This window comes from Scyliorhinus torazame, chromosome 2, assembly GCF_047496885.1.
Source record: "Scyliorhinus torazame isolate Kashiwa2021f chromosome 2, sScyTor2.1, whole genome shotgun sequence".
Classification (NCBI taxonomy): Eukaryota; Metazoa; Chordata; class Chondrichthyes; order Carcharhiniformes; family Scyliorhinidae; genus Scyliorhinus; species Scyliorhinus torazame.
Window position 1 is genome coordinate 122,593,371 of NC_092708.1, and position 17,916 is coordinate 122,611,286.

The 17,916-nt window shown below is 50.1% G+C and overlaps 1 protein-coding gene across 1 annotated transcript in view; it reads right to left on the reverse strand.

Annotated features, from left to right (window-relative positions):
* dnah9l (dynein, axonemal, heavy polypeptide 9 like) overlaps positions 1-17,916 on the reverse strand; it is a 1,249,478-nt gene that overhangs the window by 779,003 nt on the left and 452,559 nt on the right. Inside the window, exons 31-33 of the mRNA XM_072476205.1 lie at positions 13,615-13,771; positions 2,420-2,565; positions 2,226-2,342 (exon numbers count right to left, since the gene is read on the reverse strand). Coding sequence (XP_072332306.1) covers positions 2,226-2,342; positions 2,420-2,565; positions 13,615-13,771 — 420 coding nt within the window. The remainder of the gene's footprint in view (positions 1-2,225; positions 2,343-2,419; positions 2,566-13,614; positions 13,772-17,916) is intronic.

A 17,916-nucleotide genomic window follows, 5' to 3' on the forward strand; every position in this document is an offset into this window, starting at 1 on the left:
ATAACAATGTGTAAATAAGAACATAAGAACTAGGAGCAGGAGAAGGCAATCTGGCCCTTCGAGCCTGCTCCGCCATTCAATGAGATCATGGCTGATCTTTAATATTAAATATTTAATATTTTCCCATTACTTCAATGGTTTCACCTCAGGCATCTGCTAAAATAGCAGTTATGAGGTCAGTTTGTTTACTTGGGAGTTTTATGGGCTGCTGGCTGCATTCCACCTGCCCAACCATTTTACAAATGCTTGAATCTATGTGTACAGATGGTTTGAAGAGTCGGTTTACTTGGGTAGTTTAATAGACTATTCAATGGTTTCTACATGCATTTATAGGGCTTGTGACCTCTGTTCATAAAGTGGATAATGGGCGAGGGTGTGTGAGGAGGATGGTTGAGGGAGGGTTTACTTGATCAAAAGGGTTAAATTTCAATATAGTGTGAAGCTTTTAGGTAAAGCACAACCTATGCTGCTAATTCAATTGGGTGAACCGGGCTGAAATCATTTGGGGATAGAGTCAGGCCTTTTAACCTAACGACTCTTGAATCATTCCACTTTCATCCCAGCCTCAGGCCTGTGCCTCTCTGGGTCAATTTAGACCATTGTTACTGGAAAACCTCGTTCCCCAGCTGACTGGCAATGGAGACAGGATCATAATGGTGGTATCATTCCCACCTCCCGATTCCTGCTTCTGAGGTGAAAATCTGGCCCATAGCATTCTCATTTTATTTGATATCACTGCCTTCCTATTCTGCATTACTGTCTCTGTCTGTAGAAAGTATCATGTCCATGTTCATGGCCATCCCCTTGACTTTGCTATCTCATGAGTCCTCTTTACTCCCATCATTTCGATCACAGACAAGGCTGTCACAAGACAATTCCATGTATTCATCTCCCCACTTTTTCTCAACAGTTTCTAAAGTAAAAAGAGAAAATGATAGTTCGAATCATATTCCACTAAGCCCTAATATTAACCTTACCAGATAACTGTAACACCAACATTACTTAGCTTGATTGTAGCCTTCCTTTTGATTAACCACAGCTTTGTTGGACATGGAGGAAAATTTACATCTCGATTATATCACAGGTTTACATCCACCCCCCAAAATAACTGCTGTCAATCATCACTAATGAGGAAATTATATCAAATATTGTGCATTCATGGAACAGAAGAAATATGTAAAATTCAACACAGTGGAAACTGATGGTGACATTTTAAATGAGTTTTATATATATGTTCAACGTACACACACACACACACACACACCAGAGGTGACCCGTATAATTGAACAGGAAAATGGGGTGGATTCCCTGTCACCTTCGGGATTCCATCCACCCACTTTGATTAAGTTCAGGACAGGAAAGGTTGGTATTGTCATATGAAGGCCACTTAAGGGCCTCATTCTCCCACTGCTGCAATTTGACCACACCATGTGGATGACTGCCAGAGTTTGTGGCATAGTGGGGTTGTCCCTCCTTCTTTGGCAGCCTTTGCCCAAAATAGAGACCTACCCATGGCAATGGGTATCGCATGGAAAAAGACCCCCACCAGCTCTTTAAAGAATAATCTCTCGCTCCCTCACAAAGACCTTCCCAATTGATCTAGGTGAGGCCGCTTCAACTACCTCCATTCAAGACTCCAATGATGATCCTACATCCTTGGCCCCCTGCAGTATTGACAGTGGCCATCTCCGCTGGTTGTACTGCCAGTGCTAGATTATCCAACAGCTTTCAGAGGCGAGAAATTCCCCTGACCATGACAATGATCCCAACGCAAACCAGGTAATTGCCGTATTGGCATTAAATAAAGTCGGAGGGGGGAGGGGACTTGGAATGGCAAGGAGTTGTCACCTGCTTCCCAGCCAGCGGATGGGCCCACTGTTGCAATCATTCAATTTCACCCATTATTTCCAAACAAAGAACATCAACTTCAGCATATTAGAACCAAATATAAGGAATTTGTAATGTTTAAATAAAAATATTAAGTTTTCTGAATTGATCCATCTTAGAGCTCACACACTTGCTAATAATGACTTTTATTGCTGTAATGAAAGGTTTCATAGGTTGGTAAATGGAGATGTGGATGATTAGACATTAGGTAGAAGCCTTCTCAGCTACTGTTCTATTGTCTAATAATGTCACAGTATTTCAGAAATGAAAGGACCACTTTAAGATAATATCTTGATAACTTAATATCTACATATCTTGATAACTTAATGTCTACATACCTGAACAGGGCTTTCAGGTTTTCAGGAAGCTCGGCTCTCCCTGCATATCCAGGATTTAGGGTTATGAATATACCAACTGAAAATTTTAGTTCAATAACATCTCCTAGAAAATAAAATCTATTAATTCAAACAGAGACATTAGTACAAAATTGGGAACAATGGATCTTCAATCATATGTATGAAACACTGCATACCGTTTTTTTTTGTTCCTAACTGCATCTTGAATTGTCTTGACTTGTACAGCTACAACTGAACGAACTTCAACTGAAATACGATTGAATTCATCAAAGCATCCCCATACTCCTGTTTGTGCGAGACCTTTATATATATTTCCTATGGACTAATATTATAGAAAACATCTTTAAAATCTTACATACAACAACCGCTCTCAAGTCATATCCAATGCATAATAAAATTTGCAGTCATTACAGCTATAAGCAAGAAAAAAGTATCTAGAGAATTACACAGCATATAACCGACTATACCCCCTGGCCTCGGAGTCAGAAGGTTGCAGTTCAAGTCTCACTTGAGACTTGAAGGCAAAATTCTCGGTTGCCCGTCCAGTGCCCTGCTGAGGAAGTGCTGTCTTTTGAATGTTAAATGGAGGCCGTGTGCGCTCTCTTAGGTGGCTGTAAACAATCCCATGGCACTAGTTTGAAGAGAAGGGGAACGGGTTATCCTCATTGTCCTGCCTAATATTTATCAATCAATCTGTCATGTTCTGTAGACTGGCCAAAGTGAATGATGAACTACAGAACATGTAGTTTAAATAATTTATTGCAGAACTGTGTGATAAGATAACTAGGATAAATAAAATAATAAACAACTAACACTAATCAACTATTGTGGAACTATGTCAATTGTCTATGTATATTGCAATATGTTTATCTTCCAGTATAACCTACTCCCAACTCCCAGACCACAGGTCACCTGATGGGTTTATAATGCCACCTAGTGGTCAGAGTTCATGCATAACATTATCTACAAACTTGCCTTATGCATATTATCACATCCCCTTTCCCTTGTAAAACACAATTATTCACATGCATTACATTACTTTTTACATTTCATCATGATATGCATAACTATATACATATTCAGTCTTTCTGGTTTGTGCCTTATTCTTGTGGATCTTCTCAGTGTCTGCTGAACTGGCACAGGTTCTTCATGTTCTTTAATATATGTTGCTTGAATTTGATGTTCTTCATGTATAGATGTATCATCAACTTGTTGTGTTTGTTCCGTATGTTCTTCAGATGTTTTAGGACTGTCGCATGCTCTGTTTTTACACAGAGGGTAGTGGGTGCCTGGAACTCGCTGCAGGAGGAGGTGGTGGAAGCAGGGACGATAGTGAAGTTTAAGGGGCATCTTGACAAATACATGAATAGGATGGGAATAGAGGGATACGGATCCCGGGAGTGTAGAAGATTTTAGTTTAGACGGGCAGCATGGTCGGCGCAGGCTTGGAGGGCCGAAGGGCCTATTCCTGTGCTGTACTTTTCTTTGTTCTTTGTTCTTCTAGTGGTTGCATCACAAATGGCTGCTGTACTTTGAGAAAAGCTCTTCTATTTCTTCTCAAGACAGTACCTTCATCCGTAATAACTAGATATGAGTTTGGATCTGCTGGTCGGAGTATCTTTGCCGGTTTAGACCAGCCATTGCCTTTGGAGTCTTCTACTCAAACCGTATCCTCTGGTTTCAGAGGTTGAAGCCTTTTGGCAGACCTATAATGGAATCCCTTCATTTCTAAGAGGTCAATTGTCTTGTTAATGAGTGGTTCACGGGCTTATGAGGAAAACAATGTAGAGTCGTTCATAGTTGCCTGTTCATTAACATTTGAGCAGGTGAGAGGCCATTGAACAGTAGTGCCGAATGATAGCTGAGGAGTGCAAGATATGTATCCTCATGACTGTTGAGTGCTTTCTTTAGGAGCTGTTTGACAAAATATACTCCCTTTTCAGCCTAGACATTCGACTGTGGGTAATGCGGGCTGGACGTAACATGTTGGAAATCAGACAACCGCACAAATTCCGTCCATTCATAGCAGCCAAAACAAGGACCATTATTGCTCATGACCACATTCGGAATGCGTGTAGCGCAAAAGTTTCTTTGACGTTCTTAATATCACATCTTGCCGTTGAATTTGACAACTGCGCTATCCCCGGGGGCTTCGAGAAATAGTCTATGACCAGAAGGTACTCCTTTCCATTGAAATGGAAAAGGTCCATGCCAACCTTCTGCCACAGAGTAGTGACTGTCTCGCACCTCTGCATAGGTTCCTTGCTCTGCCTGCGCTGAAATCTTTGGCATGTTTCACAGTTCTCCACCATCAACCCAATGTCCCGGTTGATCCCAGGCCAATAGACTGCCTCCCTGGCTCGCCTCTTGCACTTTTCCATACCCAAGTGCTCTTCATGCAACTTGACGAGGATCACTGACACAATGCCTGTGGAAAAACAATCCGCTGATTCCGCAACAGAAATCCATTAACGTCACTTAATTCTGCTCGAATATTGCAGAAACTTCAACATGATCCTTTGGACCATCCTTCATGGATATACTTTGTCATTTTATGCAAGGTAGTGCCCTTGGTAGTTCCCTCTTTCATGATCTTTGACTTGTTGTCAGAGAATGACAGAGACTCTGTCACCATGTTTACATGGACCTGTACGTCCTCATCCAGCTGGAGTAGTTCCTCAGTGCCGGTAGCTCTGGAAAGCGTGTCAGCCATGATGTTTACCCGACGCATACACCAACTCAAAATCATACCGCTGCAACTTCATAAACATTCGTTGCAGTCTCAACGGCATCTCGCTAAGATTTCTTTTATACCGACCAGCGGCCTGTGGTCAGTCTCCACAATGAAGATTGGAAGTCCATACACATAAGCATGGAACTTTGTTAGCCCACTAATGAGCCCGAGACACTCTTTTTCAATTTGTGCACATCTTCGTTCAGTGTCAGACATCATCCTGGACACATACGCCACTGCCAGCCAGTCTCCTTCCAGATCCTGCTGGAGCAGGAATGCCCCTAAACCATCCTGTGTTGCATCAGTTGAGATTTCTGAATTCTTGGTTGGGTCAAAGAACGTGAGAACTGGCACCATGGTAAGTGGCAGTGCCTGCCACTCTTGTTTGTGATTGCTGGACCACTGGAATGCTGCATCCTTCTTTATGAGACCTTAAGACAAAGGAGCAGAATTAGGCCACTCGGCCCATCGAGTCCGCTCCGCCATTCAATCATGGCTGATATTTTTCTCATCCCCATTCTCCTGCCTTCTCCCCATAACCCCTCATCACATTATTGTTCAAGAACCTATCTATCTCTGTCTTAAAGACACTCAGTGATTTGGCCTCCACAGCCTACTGCAGCAAAGTGTTCCACAGATTCACCACCCTCTGGCTGAAGAAATTCCTCCTCATCTCTGTTTCAAAGGATCGTCCCTTTGGTCTGAGATTGTGTCCTCTGGTTCAAGTTTTTCTTACCAGTGGAAACATCCTCTCCACATCCCCTCTATCCAGGCCGTGCAGTATTCTGTAAGTTACAATAAGATCCCCCCTCATCCTTCTAAACTCTCACGATTCCAGATCCAGAGTCCTCAACCATTCCTCATACGACAAGCTATTCATTCCAGGTATCATTCTTGTGAACCTCCTCTGGATGCTTTCCATTCGGCTGGTGTTACGTGTAGAACCAATGGCCGAGGTGGGTGGTCAGTGGGTGCGCAGCAAGACGACAGTCGTAATGGCGGTTGGTGCCCGGCCACCCCCCCAGCCCTGTGGGGGGCACCCTGGTTGCTCAGCCTGTTCCCTCCCCCTCCCCTCTCCCGGCCCTGGTAGGGCACCCCCCACCCACCCCCGCCGCCCGTCGCAGCCAGCGGTGTTCGGACTGGCAGCATGCAGTCACTCCACCCATTTCCTACCTCCTCTCTCTAGGTCAGCAGCCATGCCGGCAGGTTCACGACTTTTGAGAGCACAAGTGAACCACGACGTAGGGAACTCAGTCCATCGGCAACGATTAATTTCGGGGGCCCCGGAGAACAGGGTGTCTGGCCAACTAATTAAATGCCTACTATACTTCTACCCCGCGCGGCGAGTGACGCATTTACGCCATTTTCGGGGTGCCGGAATATCCTGATTTGGCGTCAAACCGGCGCCTACCGCAATGTTGGCGTTGGAAGCTATTCTGCGCCCAATCGCGTATCGTGATTTCAGCGCGGCAGACGGAGAATCCCACCCAAAGTGTCTCATGGGCCGCACTCAGAACGCAGAAGGGATGCCCATCACTAAGTTAGGGAGCACCATTTCTGAGAGCTCTGATGTGATCTAAATACAGTCAAGCAGTCTGCTGCCTGCCGTCAGGGATCCTGGGACCTGCAAGGTGAATGGCCCGCCAGTAAGAGGCCAACGACTTTTCACTACTGGCAGCACCAATCGGGATTGGAGGCTGTGGTGAATGTATTCACCATAATGCATGCATGATACCATAACCTGTGACCTATGACCTGGAAGTGGTGATATGAACTGCTTCCAGGTAATGTACTGTAACCCCGGTATGGCTCCGCCTCTGGCTCCGCCCACACCGGGGCATATATAGGCCGGCCTCTTGTGGGCGGCATTCATCTGTACTACTGACTCTGGCTAGGCAAGTTCATGACTAATAAAGCCTTATGTTCACTCGCTCTCGCTGCCTCTCTGTGGATTGAAGGTACTTCAATTTATTAGTCATAGTCAGCACCATGGAAGCCGCTCTAAAGCCAGCCAGGCTCGAACTCGACACCTGCACGTCCGAAGCCAAGGAAATATTTGAACATTGGCTTTGATGCTTCGAGGCCTACATCGACTCCTCAGCAACGGCTCCCTCGGAGACCCTCAAACTGCGACTCCTCCACGCTCGGGTGAGCCATCGAATCTCAGTAATGATTGAAAAAACGACCACGTATGAGGAAGTGGTCGCAACCCTGAAGGCGCACTTCGTGAAGCCTGTGAACGAGGTGTTCGCTAGGCACCTCCTCACTACTAACCGTTAGCGCGCCGGAGAATCATTAGATGAGTATCTGGAAACCTTGACCTTACTCGCAAGAAACTGCAGCTACCGAGATGTGACGGCAGAGGGGCATATGAACTCACAGATCCGGGACACTTACGTGGCGGAGGTCCGCTCGAACTATATCAGGCAACGGGACCTCCGACCTGCGGGACACGGTAAAGCTAGCTACCTCGCTCGAGGTGGCCTACCAGAACCTCAGCGCATTCCCCGTGGGCCCGGGCCCGGCGACCCCCTCCTGGACACTATCGTCACGGCCCCCGTTGGACCCACCTACGCCGCAGGCCTGAGCCGCGCGTCTGCCAGCCCAGCCCGGATTACCGCAATGCTACTTCTGTGGCCAGGGCCAACTCCCCCGGCAGCGCTGTCCAGCCCGCATGGTGACGTGCAGCGACTGCGGGAAAAAGGGGCACTACGCGAGAGTTTGTCTGGGCCGATCCAAGGCCCAGAAATCAAACACGCACCAGGCACGACCCATGGACTCTCAGCCCCACAGACCCCGCAATGTGGCTGCGTGTCTGCCCGGAACGCCCTCCCCTGACGCGTCACCGGCAGCGTGTGACTCATGGGGCCGCCATCTTGGCCGCCGGCCCCAGCACCGACCAACACGTGCGACCGATGGGGGCGACCATCTTGATCGCCATCTTCGACCCCATCCGACACGTGCGACACATGGGGGCCGCCATCTTGCGACTCCACCGACCACGCAGGCTACCCACAGCTGGGCTCAGTGGCCCTCGACCAGTCGCAGCCGAAACCACCGAGGAACTCCATGATGGTCGTCCAGGTCAACAGGCACGAGACCCCCTGCCTCTTCGACTCCGGGAGCACTGAGAGCCTTGTCCACCCTGACACGGTAAGGCGCTGCTCCCTCCACACCTACCCCGCCTCACAAACAATCTCCCTTGCCTCCGGGTCTCATTCGGTCCAGATCCGTGGGTACTGTATCGCCAACCTCGCGATACAGGGCGCAGAGTATACCCGTTTCAAGCTCTACGTCCTCCCCCACCTCTGCGCCCCCCTACTGCTCGGATTGGATTTTCAGTGTAATCACCGAAGCCTGACCTTACATTTCGGCGGACCCTTTCCCCCCCCCTCACAGTATGCAGCCTCGCGACCCTCAAGGTCTCCCCCCCTTCACTCTTTGCGAACCTCACTCTGGACTGTAAGCCCATTGCCACCAGGAGCAGGCGGTACAGCTCGCTAGACATGGTATTTATCAAGTCAGAGGTCCAGCGACTGCTGAGTGAGGGGATCATAGAGACCAGTAACAGCCCCTGGAGAGCGCAAGTGGTGATCGTCCGGACCGGGGAAAAGAACCGGATGATTGTGGACTACAGCCAGACAATTAACCGGTTCACACAACTGGATGCGTATCCCCTCCCCCGCATAGCGGAGGTGGTCAACCAGATCGCATAGTACCGTGTGATCTCCACGGTCGACCTACCGCCAGCTCCCAATCCACCCAGAAGAGTGCTATTACACTGCCTTTGAAGCAGCCGGCCGACTCTTCCACTTCCTCAGAGTCCCTTTCGGCGTCACTTATGGGGTCTCGGTCTTTCAGAGAACAATGGACCAAATGGTGGACCACTACGGTTTGCGGGCGACATACCCGTACCTGGACACGTGACCATCTGTGACCATGACCAGTAGGACCATGACGTCAACCGTCAGAGGTTCCTCCAAGCTGCCCAATCCCTCAACCTTACATACAACAAAGAAAAATGTGTCTTCTGTACTACCCGACTGGCCATCCTCGGCTACGTCGTGAAGAACGGAGTCCTAGGGCCCGACCCCGACCGCACGCGCCCCCTCACAGAATTCCCCCCTCCCCACACCCTCAAGGTCCTAAAACGATGCCTGGGGCTGTCCTCCTACTACGCCCAGTGGGTCCCCAACTATGCGGACAAAGCCCGCCCACTGATTCAAACCATCAGTTTCCCCCTGACGGATGAGGCCCGCTCGGCCTTCAGCCGCATCAAGGCCGACATCACCAAGGCCACAATGCACGCGGTGGCTGAGTCCATCCCTTTTCAGGTAGAGAGCGATGCGTCAGACGTCGCACTGGCCACCACACTCAACCAGGCGGGCAGGCCAGTAGCATTTTTCTCTGGGACCCTCCACGCTTCTGAAATTCGACACCCCTTGGTCGAGAAGGAAGCACAAGCCATAGTGGAAGCCATGCGGCACTGGAGGCACTACCTAGCCGGTAGGAGGTTCACCCTCGTCACCGACCAACGATCGGTAGCCTTCATGTTTGACAACGCACAACGGGGCAAAATAAAGAATGACAAAACTGTGAGGTGGAGAATCGAACTCTCCACCTACAACTACGATATCAAGTATCGTCCTGGGAAGCTGAACGAGCCCCCAGATGCCCTGTCCCGCGGCACATGTGCCAGTGCGCAAGATGACCGACTTCAGGCTATCCACAATGACCTCGGTCACCCGGTTTACCCACTTCATTAAGGTCCGCAATCCACCCTTCTCCTCCGAGGAGGTCAAGGCCATGACCAGGGACTGCGAAGTCTGCGCGAAGTGCAAGCCGCACTTCTACCGACCAGACAAGGCCCACCTGGTAAAGGCCTCCCGGCTCTTTGAGCGCCTAAGCATCAACTTCAAAGGGCCCCTCCCCTCCACCAACCGGAATATATACTTTCTCACCGTCATCGATGAGTACTCCCGCTTCCCCTTCGCCGTCCCCTGCCCCGACATGACCACAGTCACCGTCATAAAGGCACTACCACCTGGGAATAAACATATTTTTAAAAAATAAATAAATAAAGGAACTGCACAGCATCTTCACACTGTTCAGTTTCCCTGCCTATGTCCACAGTGACCGGGGCACATCGTTCATGAGCGATGAGTTGCATTAGTACCTGCACAACAAAGGCATCGCCTCGAGCAGGACTACAAGCTATAACCCGCAGGTAAACGGGCAGGTGGAGAGGGAGAACGCAACGGTATGGAAGGCCGTTCTTCTGGCCCTTAGGTCTCCCAATTACCCGCTGGAAAGAGGTCCTCCCTGACGCCCTCCACTCCATCAGATCGCTCCTCTGCACAGCCACGAACGAGACCCCTCACGATCGTTTGTTTGTCTTCCCCAGGAAGTCCATCTCCGGTGTCTCACTTCCAGCTTGGCTGAAAACTCCAGGACCAGTCCTTCTCCGGAGGCACATGAGGAGCCATAAGACCGACCCCCTGGTCGAGAGGGTCCAGCTGCTCCACGCTCACCCCCAGTACGCTTACATCGCGCACCAGGACGGACGGCAAGATACGGTCTCCCTATGGGACTTGGCGCCAGCTGGTTCCCACGACAACGCTCCCACCCCCCACCTACATCCCCCCCCCTCCCCGCTGCCACTCACAGCGCCCCATACGCCCCCTGGGTCTCCTGTATTGTCCCGCGCCGACACTGCCGCCACCCATCACCTCCCACCCTACCCCCGCACCCCAACCGTCTTCGACACCCCGGACTGAGGCTCAAGCTCCAGACACAATGCCCCTAGAGTCACCACCTGCGACAACCGTGCCTGCCGCACCGCCAGAGCTGAGGAGGTCGAAGAGAACGATCCGGCCTCCAGATAGACTGAATATGTAATGACCCCACATCACCCCTGCCGGACTTGATTTTTTAAACAGGGGGTGAATGTGGTGAATGTATTCACCATAATCCATGCATGATACCATAACCTGTGACCTATGACCTGGAAGTGGTGATATGAACTGCTTCCAGGTACTGTACTGTAACCCCGGTATGGCTCCGCCTCTGGCTCCGCCCTCACCGGGGCATATATAGGCCGGTCTCTTGTGGGCGGCATTCATCTATACTACTGACTCTGGCTGGGCAAGTTCATGACTAATAAAGCCTTATGTTCACTCACTCTTGCTACCTCTCTGTGGATTGAAGGAACATCAGAGGCCAATCCTGGGACTGCAGTAGTGTGAGAAGCAGGATCGTCGAGCCACCAGGACACAGTTAAGCAGGGCAGGTTTGCCAAAGCCCATCAGACAGGCTCTGGTGAGGGAGGTCAGATTGAACGGCAGTGGGCTGTCTTCACGCAGGGGGAATCGTTGCCACCATCGGGTTCCTCAATTGGGCATGGATGCCAAAGAAAGAAGGACCCCTAAATCAAACTGCAAGCATGCCCAACAGGGAATACCTAACAGCTGACCACATGACATGGGCACCCTACCACAATGATACAATAACAGCAGTGGCAGATTGAGGCACTTAACTGCTGCTTAAGGTCCTCAATCAGCTTCAGGATGGAAAGTTTCTCCTCAACCCTTTTGACATTGGACTCAATTGGGTGGAATTGAGAAGGTGATGGACTCTCCAGGGAGAAAATTAGTGTATAAAGCAAGTGAGGGGAGGGAACGGTGCTGTCGGGCCTCAGGCGGTGTGGGGGGCTGTTGGGCCTTGTGGGATAGCAGGATGGTGGGCTGTATCAGGCTTCAGGTGAGGCAAGTGAGAGGGTCAGGCTTTAGTTGAGGGGTTGGAGAGCATCAGGCTTCGGGGCCAGTTGGACCTCGGGATGGGGGGGCGGGAGCCTGTTTGGGGGTGGGGCCTCACTAGGATGATGGTCAGGCTTCGGGTGGAGGGTCAGATTGCAAGGCGGGTGGTCAGGTTATGACGGGAAGGGCCTCAGGGGGGCAGTCAGGCTTCAGGTCGAGGGCTAGTTGGGGGGATGCTGGGGTTTGGCGGTGTGCGTCAGGTCTCATGGCGGTGGGTTTCAGGGGTTGGGTTTCTCCTCCGGGTGGGGGGGATGGAGTAGGGGCATTCATGACAGGGCAGGGGTTGTAGGATCAGATCAGCTTTCAGTAGGGTACGGGGGGAGGAGGCGCGTCAGTTCCCTTACCTGGGAACTTCTAAAAGAGAAGTACCAGCATATAAGAGTACCCAGTCCTCCATCAGTGAGTCACCTGAATTGAAATCACTGAAAATGACTTTCTTCAAAAAAACGATATGAACCACTTAATAGTTTGATTGGTGTACACTAGTAAGTTTAAAAAATATATATTTTTATTCTCCTCCTTTTTCACATTTTCTCCCAAATTTACACCCACTAACAATAAACAATAATCAGTAATGAATGCAATATCAATCCCCATAACAATAACAATCCCATCCTCCCACCAAACCCCCAAACATTAGTCCGCATGTTAACATAAATAAATAACAAAAAGGAATCAGGAATCACCCATAGTCACCATTAACACATACAGTCCCCTCACACCAACTCTTCCAACTCCCGGCTCCCTCCCCCTGCCTAATGTTCAATGTAATCCAATCTCGAAAGTGCATAATGAATAACGCCCATGAATTGTAGAACCTCTCCAACCTTCCCCTCAGTTCAAATTTGACCTTCTCAAGAATCAAGAATTCCAGCAGATCCCCCCGCCACGCCAGGGCACAGGGTGGAGAGATTGATCGTCATCCCAACAGGATCCGCCTTCGGGCGATCAACGAGGGCGAAGGCTACAACATCTGCCGCCGCACCCGGTTCCAACCCCAGCTGGTCCGACACCTGAATATGGCCTCCCGAAGGCCTGGGTCCAGTTTCACGTGCACCACGTTAGAGGTTACCCTAAAAACCTCCTTCCAGTAATCCTGCAGCTTTGGACAGGACCAAAACAGTAAGTAACTGTGGTGAATTTAAAGTGAAGTTTATAATATCTTTTTCTGCCTAAATAAAGCTTAAAATTACTCCCATGATTTGTAATTGATAGAAATGATATTCAGCTGATATAAACTGTATTTTTATTTAGGCTTGTATACTAGACCAACTAAGATCAATAGTATTGCCCTTCTGATGCCTGTAATGCCTCTTTAAATCAGGAAATCCATTTTAATGGGTATTTCATTTGATTATTTATTTACTGCTTTACATAACATATTCCTAAGTCAATTGTAGTGTAAAATATTAAAAAGTGGTTTGACTACACAACTTATTTACCAAGAAAATCAACATTGCTGATTGTGCAATAATTTTTTTTTTAAACAGTTATTTCCCATCCTCTTCTTCCTGAGGTTTTGATTTATAAGTAGCCTAGACAGTCAAGGTATATTGGGCAATTTGACAGCTGGGGAACATTACAATCAAGCCTGAGACAGTCAACACCCAATTTCCACGTGTGCACTTTCAGCATAACACATCAGAGACAGAAAGCAGACTAATTTACGCAATTTAAACTGGAACAAGACTGATTCTAACTTCATATAATTTGGATTTGATGACAATTTCCCAATATATTTAACTTAGTGTACACTACTCACAAGTTCCTTACTGTTCTAGATCTTCCATCACAATTATAATGCAGAAGTGTACATTGTTACCTTGTAATCCATCTGTTCTGAGCAGTTGAAAACATATACCATTATACCCAAAGAACGCCCCAAGTCTTTGGTGCTCTCAGTTTTACCTGTACCAGCAGGTCCTGATAGTGCTCCACTCATTGTCAAATGTAAAGACTGGGTCAAGGTAATGTAACACCTGTAGGCCATCAAAATCACAATTAGCAGCAACCAGTAGAGAAAACGCAATGCTGAACCAAATGACAGCAGTGTACAAATCAGAGAAATTCATGCTCAAACTGTGCAATACTGGGTCTGACAACATAGAGCATAGGGGTCACGACTGGTTGTTGGATGCAGAGGAGATATTTAAGCCCTGAAGGTGGTTCAAGATGAGATCTATAACAACCAAGCCTCAAGGAAATATTCAATTTTCTGAGAGGGGAAAGAATCATCTTTGAAAGGAGATAACTATATTACACACAAAAGGGCAGCACGGTGGCGCAGTGGTTAGCACTGATGCCTCGCGGTGCCGAGGTCCCAGGTTCGATCCCGGCTCTGGGTCACTGTCCGTCTGGAGTTTGCACATTCTCCCCGTGTTTGCGTGGGTTTCGCCCCCACAACCCAAAGATGTGTATACTAGGTGAATTGGCTAAATTGCCCCCTAATTGGAAAAAATGAATCGGGTACTCTAAATTTATGGAAAAAAAACTATACACATAAGAACAAACAGTATGGAAAGGCAATCATGAAAAGCGCAGGCTGAATTATGACAAGAGGGACAATGGAGCATCAGCTGAGAGCAACAAACTGCAAATTTAGAACTGATGTCAGGACACTTGCCACATGTAATCAAGACTTGGCATAGATTTGTGGGCGAAGAAATGAAGATAAGAAGCTTAACATTGCTCGAGAGGGATATTTTCCGACATGGGGTGGGGGGGCTCGGCTGGGGAGCGATGGGCTCAGCGCACGCAGATCCGACATGCCACCCCGCCCCCGTGGATCATGTATACCCATACCGAGGGCAACTGTAGCTGCTGCTTGTCCGTGCCGCAGACTACCTCCAGGACAGAGCCCTGTCCGTGGTAATATAGTGAAGGTCACTTTAACCCCCACTGATCGTGGACGCCTCTGGCCGCACAGTTGAAGACTGTCGCTAATAGAGAATTGGCAGTGTTAGTGATGTGAGCACATCACAGCTGGAAGTAGAGGAGGGCGAACATGAGGCCTCATCAGAAGAGGACGACAAGTTGGAGCCGGACCAGGAGGGGCTGGAGGATGCGCCTAGGCAGCAGCTGGAGGATGGAGGACAGGTGGCAGCGGCGAGGGTCCGGCATGCCCGGAGGGCCAGGGAGGCCCTCATCCTTGCCTGCTTCTCATGCAAAATGGTTTCATCCGACATCTCACCCCCTGTCCCCATCCAACCACCATCTCCCCTTCCCCCCTCAACCCAGACGCCCCTCCCTCCCCCATCCCAACCATTTCAACCCTTCCCCCCCGCCCCAGTCGCCCTGTTCCACCCTCCTGGGTTTTGTGTAACATCACTCCAGGGTGACGATCCTGTGTTGGCACTGTCAGTGGGTCAATATACAAGGCAGAAGTGTGATGATAACTCACTATGCGCTGACCTCTGGTGGTCCACATTTTTTGCCACAGTCTGATTCCTGGCTGTCTGCTGGAGGATGGAGGACAGGTGGCAGCGGCAAGGGTCCGGCATGCCCGGAGGGCCAGGGAGGCCCTCATCCTTGCCACGCATCTCATAGAGGGTGTGGGGCTGGAGGGCCCTGGCCGACTTACCAGTGGCATATGCCTTTCCTTGCCACCCTGTTCTGCCTGCTGACCCCGAGACGCGCCGTTGTCAGGAGGGGGGGGACTCAGGAGAGCTGGTGTCCGCCATTGTCTCCCTGTAGGTTGGCCTTCAGCACTCCCTCCTCCTGGTTGGTGCTCATAGGGCCCTGGGGGTTACCTGGGGCAGCTGGATTGAGCTCCAGAGGCTTCTGCGTCAAATGGATCTGCCAGCTCTGGCGGCTCCCCATTGTCTGCACCATGGTGTCGATGCCCTCAGCAATGACATTCTGTGATCGCGGCATGCTCTGGAATGCCTCATCAATATCCACCTGCATCTGGGACACTGTCCTCAGTGACTGTACATGCTCTGGAGCACCTTGGCAATGCAAACTTGAGACTGGGGCAAACTCTGCAACGTCTCAGCAAAGCCCATTTGCATCTGGGACACGTCCTACAGCGTCTGGGACATGCTGTCAAGGCCCTCAGCCATGGCCGTCATGACTGAGCAACACATTGGACACCACCACTCATGATGCTGACATGGTACTCCAGGCTTTCCACTGTGGTTTCTACTGTAGCGGTGTTGGCCTCGGGGCCACGTTTTGCCGGCACCATCTCCTGCGCCCATAGCCTTTGGAACTCCTCCAATCGGCTATGGACCCACAAGACTGTCGCTGACATCACCTCTGAATCTCACGAAAGAACCCTAGAATCTGCATCAGCTCCTGGACAACCTGGTCCAAAAGCTAGGTCTCTGACTAGGACCCAGCTGGATCCTGGGGTCCAACAGACCTCCAACTGCTGTCTCCCTGGACGTTCCTGTCTTCACCTGATGTTCATCAGCAACTGTGTGATGCTCACGATATTGTGCCCCAGAAGCCTGTCCACTCATGTCGCCCACCAAAGTGTGTGTCTCTGCGCTGGTGAACATATGTCTGGCCTGAACAACACACATGTGATGAGTCATCTGCGTGGGGGCCATTGGGGCCATTCTCTGTCCTCGGCCAACCCAGTGATAGCCAGGGCCTATTCCTCGTAGGAGGCGACGACTCTGATGTACAGCACCCCGCCACCCACCTGGACCCTTTCCCATCTGCTATGGGCCAACCAGAGGTGGGAGGAGGGGGGGGGGGTTGAGCGGTGCCATCCGCAGGGTCATTGGGGAGTGGCAGAACTGGTGCCAGAGGGCCGATGCCAACTCACCCATCCGGCCCGGTGGAGGTCATTGAACTTCATACGGCACTGGGTGGCGATCCTCCCTGTGACACTCCATGTGCCTCCCTGGAGGCACTCGCTGCCCTGTGGCTGACCCTCCAACCCCCTGGGGGAACAGGGTATCCCATCTGGACTCCACTGCCTCCAATAGTCTGACCAGGTCGGCAACTCCGAATCTTGGTGGCGGTTCTGGGACCTCTGCTCTTTGTAATATGTATAAGTGACTTGTAAGAAAACATAGCGGGTCTGATTAGCAAGTATGCGGCTGATACTAAGATTGCAAGAGTTGAGGATAGTGATGAAGATTGTCAGAGAATACAGCAGGATATAGATAGGCTGCAAAATTGGGTAGAGAAATGGCAGGTGGAACTTAACCCGGACAAATGCAAGGTGATGCATTTTGGTACATCCAATTCAGGTGGGAGCTATAAAATAAATGGCAGAACCATCAGGGGCATAGAGACACAGAGAGATCTGGGCGTGCAGGTCCACAGATCCTTAAAAGTGGCAGCACAGGTGGAAATGGTGGCGAAGAAAGCATATAGATTTCATAGAATTTACAGTGCAGGACTTCCGGTGACGGCGGGCGGGAGGCGGCCGCACAATGGAGAGCTCCCGCTCGGGAACGGCATTTTCGGGGCTTTAAGCTCGGTCCCAGGGTCCACGGAGGCGGCAGAAGCAGGGAGAAGGCACGGAGGAGGCACTGTGAAGACACAGGAGGGAAAAAAACCCAAAGAAAAATGTCGAGGGTGAGCAAAAAAACGGCCGAAAATAAAACCAGCTGGAGGTCCGTCGGGGAGTGGAAAGGTCACCGCGGGGTCACCAGGAAAAATGGAGGCTGGAGCACCAGGGGAGGCCGCACTGCTTACGGCTGAAGAAATAACCAAGGTGATGGCTGCGGAATTTGAAAAGCAGTTGGCGCAGATTGCGAAGTGCATGGAGACGGTGAGGAAGGAGATGTGGGAGGTTTAGAGTGCGCTGGTGGAGGAGGCGGTTTCCCCGGTGAGGACGGAGGTGGCGAGGGCAGTGGCGGAGGTGTGAGAGCAAGGGGAGGCGCTGAAGGAAGTGAAGGAGACGTTATTGCAGCACGGTGATCAACTTGCCTCGATGGGGAAAGAGATGCGGAAGGTGATGGATACTAACAAGGATCTGCGAGGAAAAATGGAAGACCTGGAAAATAGATCCAGGCGACAGAACTTGAGGATTGTGGCTGCCCGAAGGAGTTGAAGGAGTGAAGCCGACTGAGTATTTTGCCGCGATGCTGGCAAAACTATTGGGGGAGGGGGAGGACCCCTCCCGATATGAACTGGATCGGGCTCATCGGTCGTGGAGGCCTGT